The sequence below is a fragment of the Microtus pennsylvanicus genome, chromosome 3, assembly GCF_037038515.1.
Source record: "Microtus pennsylvanicus isolate mMicPen1 chromosome 3, mMicPen1.hap1, whole genome shotgun sequence".
NCBI classification, from domain to species: domain Eukaryota; kingdom Metazoa; phylum Chordata; class Mammalia; order Rodentia; family Cricetidae; genus Microtus; species Microtus pennsylvanicus.
Genome location: NC_134581.1, coordinates 133,544,001 through 133,559,194, shown reverse-complemented (window position 1 = coordinate 133,559,194; position 15,194 = coordinate 133,544,001). Strand labels below are relative to the sequence as shown.

General features: G+C 42.3%; 1 protein-coding gene across 1 annotated transcript in view; it reads left to right on the top strand.

Moving 5' to 3' along the window:
- The window catches only part of Tmem38b (transmembrane protein 38B), a 32,477-nt gene extending 21,485 nt beyond the window's left edge, over positions 1-10,992 (top strand). Inside the window, exons 3-6 of the mRNA XM_075967198.1 lie at positions 840-1,024; positions 2,233-2,320; positions 4,485-4,602; positions 9,077-10,992. Coding sequence (XP_075823313.1) covers positions 840-1,024; positions 2,233-2,320; positions 4,485-4,602; positions 9,077-9,289 — 604 coding nt within the window. The 3' untranslated portion in view covers positions 9,290-10,992. The remainder of the gene's footprint in view (positions 1-839; positions 1,025-2,232; positions 2,321-4,484; positions 4,603-9,076) is intronic.
- Positions 10,993-15,194: the final 4,202 nt, after the last annotated feature.

Here is a 15,194-nt window from a genome sequence, read left to right as displayed (position 1 = left end):
TAACTAATGACTGTTGGTCCAATGGTTCATCAGAGGGCATCACCTAGCTACCGTAGGTTACAGAGCAAGTGGAGTCGTCTGTCTGCCGTGCTTCTGTGTAATTCTGTTGAGCATGACAGTGGGTGGCTCCCTTACTCCATGGCAACTCAGCCGGGCACAGGGTTTTTGTTAATATGTGAGATTATTGTATCTGTACTTTAGAAAAATAGGGTGAAACTTAGGACTCAGAAGTAGCAATGATTATATATTATAGACTGTATGTTATAGTGTCACATAGCTGAATATAAAAGTCCCAAACTACTGTCGTAATAGATTTTTAGCACATGTTAAAAGATAGAATTAAGGAATGCAAATAGAGTCGTTGTAGTATGGCTGTTGTTCTTCTTGTGAGTGTTTTTTTTTTTTTAGCATGAATTAAAACTAGTGTCTTCTTAATGTAACCTCTAATAGATAACAAAGTATTGTTTACTTTTATTAAGAGTATATATACAACTTATTATTTAAGTGTATATGCCTTTTCTGTCCATTGCCTGAATTCCTGTAAGTCACTTCTACATTTAAAGACTTTCTAAAACTGCATGGGTAAATTAAAAACTGTGTGGAGTATTGCAAAGTATATGACTTCATTTTCTCATCATGACATAGACAGATTATATATGTTTTGTGTGGATTAAAAAACAACCTAGTGTCCAGTCTGCTTTTTGTGAAATCATGTTCCAAGCTTTTATGGATAATTACCTTCTTTCTGTTATGCCATGCTATTAGTGATAGTGGTTTCAATTTTACTTCTGTTCTTCTGATATTATTTACATATTAAAATATTTTAATTTTCATTTCAGGTATATTGTATTTTTTTGCCCGCATGACCTAGTTTCCCAGGGCTATTCCTATAAGCCTATTCAAATGCTGGCTGCGGGAATGAAGGAAGTGACCAGAACCTGGAAAATAGTAAGCGGAGTCACACACGCTAGTAGCTATTACCGAAATGGCTGGATAGTCATGATAACTATTGGATGGGCCCGAGGTAAGATTAATGTGTTCATAAGTATCCTGTTATCGATGTACTGTAGCTCCTGAATACTTCTCTGCTTCCAGGAGTGGGGATCACATACTCTAATAAATCTTTTTGGAAAGTGGAAACCTGTTCTTTTTTAGCTACTAAAGTTAATTTAAGATTTACTTACATTAGTATTAGTGATCAGCCATTATTTGGAACCTCATGGCTTTGTAAAGTTTCTTATGAATAATTGTTTTAGGTGTCCTTGAACCATATGGAATCGTAATTAATTATTTTGCCATAAATGAAATAAGTTTAATAAGAAATTTTGTGCCTCGTGTAAATTAAAAAAAACATTGCTGAGTCTGGCCATGGTGGTGCATGCCTATAACCTGAGTACTTGGGAGACTGAGGCTGGAGGTCGCAAGTTTGAAACCAGCTTGAGCTACACAGTGATTTTTAGACCAGCCTAGAAAGCCCCTCTGTAAAAACGAAAACAAATTGCTTTATATTCTTTCCATTCTTGTGAGCTGTTGGAAGTAGCAAGTATTCATAGTCACACTGTTCTAATTGCTTTATATTTATTTTATTTCCTTCCTTCCTTCCTTCCTTCCTTCCTTCCTTCCTTCCTTCCTTCCTTCCTTCCTTCCTTCTTTTCTTTCTTTCAACTATATAGACCATGTAGACTATGTAGACTTTGTAATTGGGGATGACCTTGCACTTATGACCACACTGCCTCTACCTCCTGAGCGCCGTGATCACAGGAAAGCACTACCATGCCCGGTTTATGCATTATCAGGGACTGCTGCATACTAGGCAGGAGCTCCTACCAGCTGAGCTGTGTCACTCACCCTGTTCCTTCATATGTAAGAATGAACAGATTTCTGTCACCTCTGTTACAATATGCTGCAGCTAAAATAGCTGTTATCAAGGAACGAAATAGAAAGAGAGGCCCTTACTTTTCACAAAACTATTGTGTGTGCATATATATATATATATGTCTCTGTGCTTGAGACCCCAGGGCTAACCTTAGGTAACAGTGACACAGGTGGTTGTCATGCTGGGGAGAGAGACTGCTGCTGTCTCAGATGTCAGAAGACAACTTTTTCTTCCTCTCAAGAATTCTATTTTGTTAATCTTGGGTTTGAAACTAGGAGGGGAAATTCTGACTTCCCCTGCTATGTGTTTTCTTAAGAAAATTGGTTAAATATCTTTTTTTGTGTGTTTCTTTTTAGGGGCAGGTGGTGCTATTGTCACGTCTTGTGAACAGCTGCTGAAAGGAGATTGGAAGCCAACAGGGAATGAGTGGCTGAAGATGTCCTTGTAAGTGTTTATATTATGCCGAGATCTGGGCTAAAAGAGCATTTTTGGAACTGTATATGTGCCTGAAATATACCTGAGACACAAATGGCAATCGCAATGGGAAGAAAACTAGCAGATTCCATCAAGAGTTTACTTTCCCAGATGAGATCTTAAAATAACACCACTTCTCTGTGGATTCCCCTCCTTCAGAAAAAAAGCTTGGAGGCTGGAGAGCTGGCTCAGTGGTTAAGATCACTTGCTGCTCTTACAGAGGACCCAGGTTTAGTTCCTGGCACCCATGTGACATCTCAAAACACTTTGCAACTCCAGTTACAGTGGGTCTGATGTCCTCTTTTTGCCTCTGTGGGCACCAGGCACACACGTGGTACACAGTATATACATGCATGCAAAGCGCTCATACACATAGAAACAACAGAGAAGCCTACTTAGACACACCATGTGGGCTTGTTCTTCCTCATATGCAGATCCTAGCTTTTCGTGGATGAGACGTGTAGGTATGAATAGGGAATAAGTCCCCAAACTGGGAAGGGGACCAAAAAAAGGAAAAGTAGTTTGGAGGAAGGAGCAGGGAGCACGATAGGCCGGGCTCACAGGTTACAGTTGAAGTACAGAAGCCAGAGCCACGCTGTATAAAATTAGAACATGGTGCCTGCAGCCCTAGCCCTGGAATCTCAGTGGAACTTGATCTGCTGGATTTTAAAATGTCCTGGCGCCAGGGCTGTCTCCTTTCCCTTGGACGAGGAGTGCCTGTCATTGTCAGCCAGCATCTGATCCATGGTTGTGCTATGACAGGGAAATAATAGAATTTTCCAGTGTGTCTCAATCTTCATAGCAAATCTAATACTTTGATATAATCTTCCTTAAATCCTCCCCAGTGTCCTTTCCAAACAATCTACAAGCCACTTATTTTTTAGTCTCTCTTTAGGAAAATACCATCCATAGTGGTCAGTGTGTATGTCAAAGCCCATTCCTTAGTGAGCTGCTTTAGCACAGGAACCAAATGATTAGAGAAACAAACTAACATCAAGAGAAATCTAATTCCATGTGGGGGGTGTCATATGTATGTCCGTGTGTATGTGTGTTCACATGGGTGGGCATGTTTGTGTGCCCAGGGCTGATGTCATGGTTTTCACTGACATGTCTCTACCTTGCATATTGAGCTGAGGCCTTTCATGCATATGGAGCTCACTGCTTCAGGAATCCTGAGTGGCCAACCTGCTCCGGGGATTTCCATGTCTACCTCCTGTGCACTGGGACTGCTGGGGGACTTTTAGGTGGTTCTAGGGACCCAATGTGGGCTCCACACTGGATAGCAAGCACTTTACCCATTGGGCCATCTCCATAGCCCCTCATTTGCCTTTTATTTTATACTTTGAAATGTTCAATTTTATGTATGTGTTATAACATAGTTATATATATATACTAGTAAATATATTAATAATTGTCTTAAAATACTAAAAAAATAGAAATATGCAATAAAAGTTGAGGAATGACTGTTGTAAGGAATGATACTTATTCAGTTAGATTGTTATGTGAAGTCTGGATCTTATACTGTTTTGAACCCAGTCCTTAGTTTATAATACTAAAATAACCTTAAAAAAATAAACTGACTTATAAAAATCTTTTGTCATTGTTGTAGTGCAGCATTCTCATAGTTTATAGTTTGCCAGAGATTTTTACTGGGATACCTTAAGTACATGATAAGTGTGTAAGGTAAAAATTCTCCTGACTTGGTAGGTTAGCAGTATAATGGTTTCATACTTTCAGCATTAATACTTAAGATATTGGCTAAGACTGGCCTGCTGTGCTCAGGGAAGCAAAGTGATAGACTTGAGCTGGCTCCCGTCTCTCTGTGTAGCCTAGGCTGGCCTTGAACTGTTTTTGCCTCTCAAGTACTGGGATTAAAGGTGTGAGCTGGCCGGGCTCCCGCTGCTTCCTGAGAGTGACTGCGTGTGTCTCACTCGCCCGGTCCACAGCATCCTGACACTGTCAGTGCGTCTCCATCATGCGACAAGAGAGGCTTCCCCACTTCTCTCCTCTGTCGTTGGGAGCTCATTCTCTGTTAGCGTCTGTTAACTGTTCACTAATGATGTTTACAGAGCGTTCTGAGAAAATTGTAGACACAGTATGTTTGTCACTGACCTCAAATGTCATTTCCTTTCAGCCCTTCCAAGGTGACGCTGCTGGGGTCAGTCCTGTTCACGCTACAGCACACCCAGCACCTGGCAATGTCAAGGCACGACCTCATGTTCCTGTACACCATCTTTCTCCTGACGGTGAAGGTGAGGAGGCTCCCGTGCACCAGTCTGCATCACGAAGCTGTAGACGCCTTTCCCTTGGTGGGGTCTTTCAGGCTAAGCTAGTACCGAGAACACTTGGTTTTTTACTGTTGAATACCAAAAGATGCATTTGGGAGTTTTCTCCATGCATTGGAATTTTTGGAAGCTCTTCTGCGGATCTCCATTTGCCCTTGGGAGATGTTCGCAGTTGGATAGGACAGGCAGGCGGTTTATTGGAAGCCAGGGAGTAGTGGATGTAGAGAGGACATCAGAGGCGGTATAGGTGGGCCTGCCTTGTTTGTAAAATTGGGGTATGGTTTAAGTTGATACTACTTTTTGTTTTAGTGAAAAATAAGTATGTCTGAAGTTTGGAGATGGGGGAGTCATGTGTATTTACAGCTATATTTGAATATATAAAAGCTAATTTTTTCCTACCTCCATCTATGGTTCTCTTCTTTTTTGAGAGAAATATGTGAAATACCTCCTTTTCCCTCCTTTCCTTCTTCCATCTCTCCTCTGCAATTTCCTTGTCTTCTTTTCGCTCAGAACTGAGGCTAGCTGAATGCTCGTCTATGGTCAGCCACTTTCCCAAACAGGGAAATCACATACTTTTTTTTTCAGATACTTCGTGATAAGACCCGAGCCACAGGGAAAGCAGATGAATGGGAAGCTCATCCACTGAGGGAAAAGCCCTCAAGCACTATAGGTCCACAGACTCTGTTGAAATGGAGGCTTTGCAAGTTTGCACAAGTCTGTGTTTCTTGAACTAGGCTTACACATGTCCCAAGGGATATGTGAGTTCTGGCATTTTCTGTATAAAGTCATATTGTAAGTGTGATCTATTTTCTACCATTAATGATGATCTCAGTGGCAATTAATTTTAAACACGTTAAATAGGAATGCATTATTGGGTAAAATTCACATAGGCTTAAAATTTTCTTATTATTTTATGTGTATGTGTTTGCCTGCATATATGTTTGTGCACCATGTATGAGTCTGGTGCCCGAGGAGGCCATAGGAGGATGTCAGATTTCCCAGAACTGGAGTTACAGGCAGTTGTGATCTGCCATGTGGGTCCCCTAGAAGAGGAGTCAGTGCTCTTAACCGCTGAGCCATCTCTCCAGTCCCCTGACACAAGATAAAGTTTTTAAGATAAAACTTTTGTCTGTTTTGAGCTAGGTCAAATTTGCATCCCTTCTCCATCAGAGAAGACTTGGAAGAACTTTGAGAAACGTGGCTTGCTTATCCCCTGCTTGCTAGAAGAAGCTGCAGTGTAGCAGTCCCTGTGAGACAGAGCAAGGGACTGCCCGGTAGATAGCGTTAAACTGTAAGGAAGCTCAGGGTTTTTTAATTAAGCCATGTATGAGGATGGCCTTGGTGGAAGTGGTTTCAGAGACTGGCAGAATGGTAAAACGAGCTTAATTAACGGAGGTAAATAAAAGGAAGTGAAGATGAAGAGTATTAAGTTAAAAGGGACTTGGGGGAGTGTAAACGGGAGCCCTCCTGGGAGAGCAGTTTGGCAACAGCAGACTCTGCAGACTCAGCTCTCCTGTGGCCCGCTAATTCCACTGTAGGGACAGCCAACAGTCATGACCCAGGTGTGCATACACCAGCTTTATTAAGGTCACTTAAATGACCACGTAACAAAGTACTGATTAATGTTTATTTACAAACTAATTGCGAATGAGCACTTCATTTTTTTTTTAAATTAGCTTTGTAGGAGTCTAATTTATGTGTGGTAAGGTCTATTCAGTTCAGGGAGTACAGCTCACAGTGGCCTGCAATTCCAGTCCCACCGACTTCTCGGGCACCAAGTACACACATGGTTCGCGGATACACATGCAGACAAAGAATCTGTGCACATAAATAAACTAAGATAAATAAATTTAATTTTTTAAAAGGAGATTATGGGAGCCTTAACAGTGGCTGCCCCACTGAGAACATGTCTCTCCCTCTCCAGCACCCACGACCAACCTACCTATAAATCCTCAGGGGGTGGTGGGGCATCAGGAATGCCTGCCTCCTCCATGGCAGGATGCTGGCACGTCCAACCTGACCCAAATCTTCCGCAAGACTGCCACAGCTGTTTCACAGCTGGAAGTCACATTCCACGCCACCGCCCCACTCACTCTGGCTCTTAACCTCTTCCTGACATTTCTTCCCTGATGTCTCCCTAAGTCTTAGAGGGAGGAAGATAGATGTCCCAAGTTTTGCTTTTGGTAAGATTTGCCATTTTTACTACATTGATCCTACCTATCTATGAGCATGACAAGTCTTTCCATCTTCTGATGCCTTCTCCAATTCCTTTCTTCAAAGACTCGAAGTTCTTGTCATTCAGGTCTTTCACTTGCTTGGTTAGAGTCACACCAAAATATTTTATATTATTTGTGGCTATTGTCAAGGGTGGTGTTTCTCTGATATCTTTCTTTGCCACTTTATCATTTGTATATAAAAGGGCCACTGATTCTTTTTGAGTATATTTTATATTCAGCCACTTCACTGTAGTTCCCTAGTAGAATTTTTGAGGTCACTTACATATACTATCATATCATCTGCAAATAACAACACTTTGACTTCTTCCTTTCCAATTTGTACCCCCTTATTCTCCTTCAGTTGTCTTACTGCTCTAAGTAGAACTTCAAGAACTATGTTGAGCCGGGCGGTGGTGGCGCACGCCTTTAATCCCAGCACTTGGGAGGCAGAGGCAGGCGGATCTCTGTGAGTTCGAGACCAGCCTGGTGTACAAGAGCTAGTTCCAGGACAGGCTCCAAAACCACAGAGAAACCCTGTCTCAAAAAACAAAACAAACAAACAAAAAAGAACTATGTTGAATAGTCTTGTTCCTGATGTTAGTGGAATTGCTTTAAGTTTCTCTCCATTTAATTTGATGTTTGCTATTGGTTAGCAATGTCCCTTGTATCCCTGATCTCTCTAAGACTTTTATTATGAAGAGGTATTGGATTTTTGTCAAAGGCTTTTTCAGCATCTAATAAGATGATGATGTGGTTGTTTTTCTTTCATTTTGTTTATATGGTAGGTAGATGATCTTTTTGATGTGTTCTTGGGCTCGGTTTGTGAGTTGGGCTTTTGTTGTTGTTTGCATCAATGTTCATGAGAGAACTTGGTCTGTAACTCTCTTTTCTTGCTAAGTCTTTGTGTGGTTTGGGTATCAGGGTGATTGTGGTCTCATAAAATGAATTTGGCAATGTTCCTTCTGTTTCTATTTTGTATAATAATTTGAGGAGTATTGGTATTAGCTTTTGTTTAAAAGTCTGATAGAATTCTGCACTAAACCCATCTGGCCCTGGGCTTTTTTTGTGGTGGGAGGAGTCTTTTAATGACTGCTTCTATTTCCTTGGGAGTTATAGATCTATTTAAATTGTTTATCTGATCTTGATTTAACCATGGTAAGTGGTATCTATTGAGAAAATTGTCCATTTCTTTTAGATTTTCCAATTTTGTGGAGTGCAGGGTTTTGAAGTATGACCTAATGATTCTATCTGTTGTTATGCCCTCTTTTCATTTATGATTTTGTTAATTTGGATATACTCATTCTGTAACTTCCAGGCCCCTATATTATGTCACATTGAATGAGACTTTATTCTTGATTTCATACCCCAAGAAAGTGGATTGTGTTTGGACCTGTTTTAGGAATGTGATCTCAGAAGTTTCTGGTTTGGTATCTTTCTGTGATCTGAAAGAACTGACTGTTAGACTGTATGTTGGGCCCCAGAGTTTTCCCAGCAGATCCATTTTGGGACCAGCCTAATTCAAATGTGGACATTTCCGGGTAGTATGATTTGCTAGGTAAAGGATTGGAATCATGCTTTGGTCCACAGTCCGTTCTCTGCGATCTGCATGCACGTTATTGAAACAGAAGAGATGGGTGGAGGGAAGCCTCTGTAGCCTTTCTTCAGAAATGGTCTGCATCCCCCGAGTCTATGACCGTCGACAATGGTGTGCTGTTGAGTAGGGATTGAACCCAAATCTGTATCGCATCCTGCTCCTCACTTAACTAGCCTTTCAGTGTGGGTCAAGTCAGCTGCCTGTCAGAGCCAGGACTCTGCTTCCCTCTACAGTAACTGCTGTGTTAAACCGAATGTGCAGATGAGTATAAAGTATTTACCACAGTTTTGACTCAAACCAGATGTATAGTAGCAGTATTGTTTGCTGGTGTAGACTGTCGATAATATTCTCTCTCTTTTTCTCTCTTTGCCTCTCTCCCTCCTTCCCTCCTCTTTCTTTAGCAATGGTTATACCTCATTTGGTGTACAAGGTACATCAAAATGTACTTGGTATTACTTTTGATGAGTAATATTCTTTAAATTCATAGTTTGGAGATTTTCCCAGAATCAAGTTTATTTTGTTTCCTGTAGATTAAAAAAAATACATTTTACTCCATTATTTATTTTTCTGTATCAGTTTTGAGAAACACAAAGTGTTTGTTCTGAGACTCAAGGTTCATTTCTCCCCCTAGGTAAGAATGATGATAACAAAGAGCACCCCTATGACTTTCGCTCCCGTCGAGGACACCTTGAGCCGGATGCTGTTTGGCTGGCAGCAGCAGTTTTTATGGGGTGAAAAGAAACCGGATGTGAAGCTGTCTTCCAATGGCACCGCCCCGTCAGTGTCCAAGCCCACCACAGAGGAGCCGGATGCAGCTAAGAGGCATGCCAAGAAAGAAGACTGACTACCTGACCTGCGCTTAGGAGGAAGAAAGGGAGAGTTACTTTTCTATTAGTGTGTGGCCGGCTTTCTGTGTCAGTGACGCGAAGTAAGCTTATCTGTAAGGAGAGACGAGACAACAAGGAAGAAATGCTTTGTGTCAGGGACACCGCTCTGTAACTCTTGGGGTCATGAGTGTATCATGTGAATTTATTTTTCTGATATAAGAGATTCTCCTAATTATTTGAACAGTTTTATATTGATAAAAGGATAATTTTTTAAATGTTAGAAAAAGTTCACTTGTTACTGCAAAATTCTAAGGCTTTCACACTTATAGAATTCAGTATTTTTTTCAGTTTTTGAATGATTATAATTGTGCTTTAATTCTGCAGAATTAAACCTTCACTTCATATTTACAGTGTAATTCCTGTATATAGAAGACAGCTCCTATTTAATTTTGAACATGGAGAATTTTCCTAAATAATTTTTAACTGAAAATAAACTGATAGTGTATATTTGGTGTATAAATTTGTTTTTATATTTCTTGCCCATGTTAAAAATACTTGAAATTTAATTTATTTTAGTTTCAAGTGTTATTTTTCAGTGATACCACACTGTTAATTTGAGCCCCCGTTTGAAGTTTTTCTTAGGCTCTTGTTTTAAAAATGACTTTCTCCTCAGAAAGGGTTACAATTTGTGTGTATCTTTTTCTTTTTGCAACAACAGTCTCACTCTGTAGCCCAGGCTGTCCTCAAATCTCCTTCTACCTCGGCCTCCCAAATGCTGGTACTACGGGCACGGGCCACGATGCCAGGCTAGTGGTGAGGTTTTTCTTGTTACTTATCTGCGCTTTATTGTGTGTTTGGAACCTGGGCTGTCTCTGTCCTTACCTTGTTTCCACAGCTGAAGAGAGTCCCCGTGTCACATGCTCTCCTGACTCAGTTGTCAATGTGCTGGTGCGTGTCTCAGAGACTCAACAAAAATGGTGTCACGTCCATACCTCTCCTTCAGTGCGCACCGCTTCGGGGCTTTCTTTGACTGTCTCTTGTGAGTTCGCACATGGGTGTCTTTGTGTAATAGACATGCCGCAAGATTTATCTTCACTGAACGCCGCTTTCTGGCGAGACTTCTCAGCCCTCATGAGAATTGCCTTCGCACATTTGCTCTCAGTCACGGAGCCGAACCTCGCGCGGTAGGCTGCTCCAATGCAGTAATACAGCATTAAGTCTGGTTTCTCACTGGCAACGAAAAGAGCAGACAAGAAAATGTACTGCATGATAGGTTTATTTGCTTTATTTGGGTTAAAAGTCTGGTTATCATATTCAAATTCTGCGGTATGACTTTTTATACCAAGAACGGTACCTGCTCCTCTATTAGGTATGTGTGTTGGCTAAGAAGCGCTTCTGTGACGTTCAAGATGTGAAGTTTTTCTTTTTAGCTTTTAACAAATACACACCATCAGGTTCTATACTTTAACTTGCTTAAGAAGAAGATTTTGTGTGGGACACTTTTGATAACCTTGGTATCAAAAAATGCTTATTTTTACTATTGTGACAGAGAACACTAAATTGAACTCTATTATATATTTGATAATCTGTAGCCAAAGACTTTGTAAAATGAACTTGCTAATATTGGGCCGTCCTGAAGTTTGAATTTAGCTGTGGTTAAAACAGTAATGTTTTACATTGTGTTCAAAACAAATTCATTAAAATAAGTACTTTATCACCAGCGGAGCCTTCCTTGTTTTTCCTTGGTATTGTTGTGAGGAAGGGGCTCAGAGTCCGGTGTTAGTGACCCCAGTCCGGAGGGGACATTGCTACAGACTATCCTAGATCCCTCAGCTCTTTGCCCCACTGGAGATGTGGTTTAGGCGTGGAACTGCCCACCTGGAATCTGCTCAGGTGACTGTTGCCGACCCAGGAAGCATGACTGCCGTCCACAAGCCCAGTCAGAGGTGACCCCGAACGATGGCAGGATCTGGTAGGCCTTAAAATAAAAAGCCGAGAGACTCTGGGAACACTACAAGAGTGTGTGCCCCTGACTGCCATGATCCAGCCTCCAGCAGAATGTGCCAGAATAGCTTCAGACTGAGCCACCAGATTCTTCTTCCTTGCTGACAGAGTTTCTAGTAAGGAGGAGAGAGCAGATACGTGGGGTAGGTGGAGACAGTGGGAGCCCTGACCAGTGTCTTTCTAGTGGTCATAACCTGAAAAAAGGTGAGGGAAGCGAAGTGGGGAGACACTTGTGTGAGAAGCTTTTGTCTGTTTCAGCACAACAAAAATACTTAATGAAAAAAAAAAGTCCGCTTCAAACGGAAGTTGTTTGCTGTTGAGAGGAATGTTGGGAACTGAATCATATGTTTAAAAACGTCTTGGGAAGCGGGGGCAGAAAGATTGTAAAAGTCAGATGGGAAACTGTCTTCCAGACAGAGCAGGACAGACGCACACGTGAATTCAGAGACTGGCAGCTGCAGAGGGCCTGTGCAGTTTGACGCCACAGGGAGTCCCAGTGCTGAGAGGGGAGGAGACAGAAGGCTCCAGCCGCAACCCAGAAGCGATGTCCATTTGACAACCACTTGCAAAAGAAAACTTAGTTTTTGCCAGTGGAGTCTCACTGGATATATAAAATCACGTTTATTATGGGCATGCCCCATGCCTAAAGTAAATGGGCCAATACAAACTTAATGGTATTGTGGGAGATTTTATTTTATTTTGTCTCATATTGTTTGCCCTACCTCTTCATCTTCCCCCCCCTCTTTTTTGCTTTAGTGGTCTTTTGCTTGTTCATTATGGTTTCTGATTTTGTGTTTTTAAGATTGTGTGTGTGTGTATGTCTCTTGTGCTTTTTCTTTTTCCTGTTTTTTTTTTTGTCTATTTGTTTTCTAAACACAAAGAAGATACATTGGAAGAGTGGTGATGAAGAGAGGATCTGGGAGGTGAGGGAGAGGAAACTGATCAGAATTTCTTACATGAAAAAAACCCCTCATTTTCAATGAAAATGCTCTCCTTCCCCCAACACCCTCAGAGCCCTGTGTGGTGTTTGCCCCAGATCTAAATCACATTTTGGTCATGTTTGTTTGCTCATTCAGCAAATATTACATGCCAGTTTAGGTCAATACTCGTAGATCCGGAAGATACAGAGCACAAGAAGAACGTCTGCTGCCGTAGAGAGAGGAAAAGTGTGTTCCTGAGGAAAAACCATCCCTTCCAAGTGGATGCTAAGCAGGGCTTAGAAAGTGAGAGTCAGCGTGTCTGCTAGGTCGAAGCTCTTAGATCTGCTTCATGGCAGATTTGAGGGTACCATGGAGCTGTTTCTTCATTAACTTGATTTACTGAATTTATTTCTTTTTAATAAGACAGTTCCTCCGTCATTTAAAATAGCTGATGCTTTCTTCTTCTTCTTTTTTTTTTTTAAAGTAAATATTTACTAATGCAGGCTGGCCAGAACTTGTGATGTAGTGCAAGCTGTCCTTAACTCTGGATCCTCCCATCCTTATCTCTGGTGCACCGTGGCAGCAGGCACGTGCAACTGTGCTTAGCTAACACAACTTAATCTTACTGACCATTTTTTATTTTTCTTTTTTTTCTTTTTTTTATTGATAAAAGGAGAATAAAGAAAAGAAAGAAAAAAAAACAAATTTCCACCTCCTCCCAGCCTCCCATTTCCCTCCCCCTCCTCCCATTCTTCTCCCCCTCCTCCCACCCCTCTCCCTTTCCCCCCACTTTTCTCCCCCTCCCTCTCCAGTCCAAAGAGCAGTCAGGGTTCCCTGCCCTGTGGTAAGTCCTAGGTCCTCCCCCCTCCGTCCATATCTAGGAAGGTGAACATCCAAACTGGCTAGGCTCCCACCAAGCCAGTACATTGCGTTGGATCAAAACCGCGTGCCATTGTCCTTGGCGTCTCATCAGCCCTCATTGTTCGTCATGTTCAGAGAGTCCAGTTTTATCCCATGCTTTTTTTGGTAACAGTCCAGCTGGCCTTGGTGAGCTCCCAGTAGATCAGCTCCACTGTCTCAGTGGGTGGGTGCACCCCTCGTGGTCCCGACTTCTTTGCTCATGTTCTCCCTCCTTCTGCTCCTCCTTGGGACCTTGGGAGATCAGTCCAGTGTTCCAGTGTGGGTCTCTGTCTCTATCTCCATCCATCGCCAGATGAAAGTTCTAGGATGATATGCATGATATTCGACTGACCATTTTTTAAAACAAAAGTTGCATACAATAAAATGCACAATTTGTAAGCACCCCCACACTGGGGCTTCTCCCGGAGTCTGTGTGGGTGTGCATGAGAGGGCAGGAGTCAGCATTGGGGGTCTTTCTTGGTTGTTTTCTGCCTATTTTATTCAGTGTGTGCATGTGCGGGCACGTGACTGCCATGGTCTGTGTATGAAGGGCAGAGCACAGCTTCCAGGAGTCTGCTCTCTCCTATCGTGTTGGTGACCGGGAGTGAGCGCAGGTTCAGCCTTGGCAGTCAGTGCCTTTACCCCTAAGCTGCCCCGCTGCCCTTGTCCCCATTTTGATATAGAGTCTCTCACTTAACCTGGACCTCACTGGTGTCTACACTGTTCAGCAAGCCCCAGGGCTTCTCCGGTGGTCCCTGTGTGGACATGGCGCTCTTTGCACAAGTGTGTTGGGGATCCAGAGTTCTATTCTCACAGCCAACACTGTACCAGTCAAGCTGTCTCCCCGGCCTCATAAACTTAGCTTAAGCCAATGGCTATGTACTCCTAACGAGAAAATGAGTATTGCAAGGACCTAATTCATACCTGGTGCCATCCTCTGTTGGACATAATATAAATGAAACGTGCTAGGTTCTCTTCCATGCGGCTTTCTTAGAAACAACATGTTTTTAGGTGGTTGTGTTGCATGGAGGAGCTGCTTGTTTGTCCCAGCCGCCCAGAACCGAAATAATCACACAGAAATTGTATTAATTAAATCACTTCTTGGCCCATTAGCTCTAGCTTCTTATTGGCTGACTCTTACATCTTAATTTAACCCATCTCCATTAATCTGCGCATCACCACGAGGTAGTGGCCTACCAGCAAAGTTTCAGCACGTCTGTCTCTGGCAGTGGATCCATGCCCTCCCCCCACCGAATCCACCTTCTTCTTCCCAGCATTCAGTTCCATCTTCCCCACCTACCTAAGTTCTGCCCTATCAACAGGCCAAGGCAGTTTCTTTAATCACAGCACTCAGAGGGGACTCCCACATCATGGTTGTACCTTGTGTTTATCAGTAGTTCCTTCCCTTTTCGTTCCTTTATGGTGTTCTGCCAAACAGTGGAGCGTTCATCCTACTGATGCGTAGCAGGCGGTTTCTTTCTTTCTTTTTTTTTTTTTTTTGAGACAGGGTTTCTCTGTGGCTTTGGAGCCTGTCCTGGAACTAGCTCTGTAGACCAGGCTGGTCTCGAACTCACAGAGATCCACCTGCCTCTGCCTCCGAGTGCTGGGATTAAAGGCGTGCGCCACCACCGCCCGGCTAGCAGGCAGTTTCTAACTTGGAATGTTTTAAATAGGTATGAACATTTTTTGCATAACTCTTGTTTAGTGTGGTTTTCTTTTTGGTAAATAATTAGGAGGAATATGGTAGGTCATGTTTGGTTTTATTAAAACAAAAATGCTCCACAGCAGTGTCCTAGGGTCAGTGTGTCAATGTTTAGCGCTGTTTCCAGTGGACACGTCGGGGTTTAGAGCTTTCTTTGCCCTGATGATGAGTAATGTGGGACACTTAGTGTCTATTGACCCCCAATTATCTGTTCTGATCACTGCCCATATAAATCAGAACTTTCTTCCTATGAACTTGTAGAAATCCATTCTGTATCTCAGGGTAATCCTGTTTATACTGTCTTTCTGGTCTGTGACCTAACCTACTTATGTTTATATATTTTCACGAACAGATCTTTTTTTTTTCTCTTCCTCTCCTTGTCTCTCTTTGGGACTG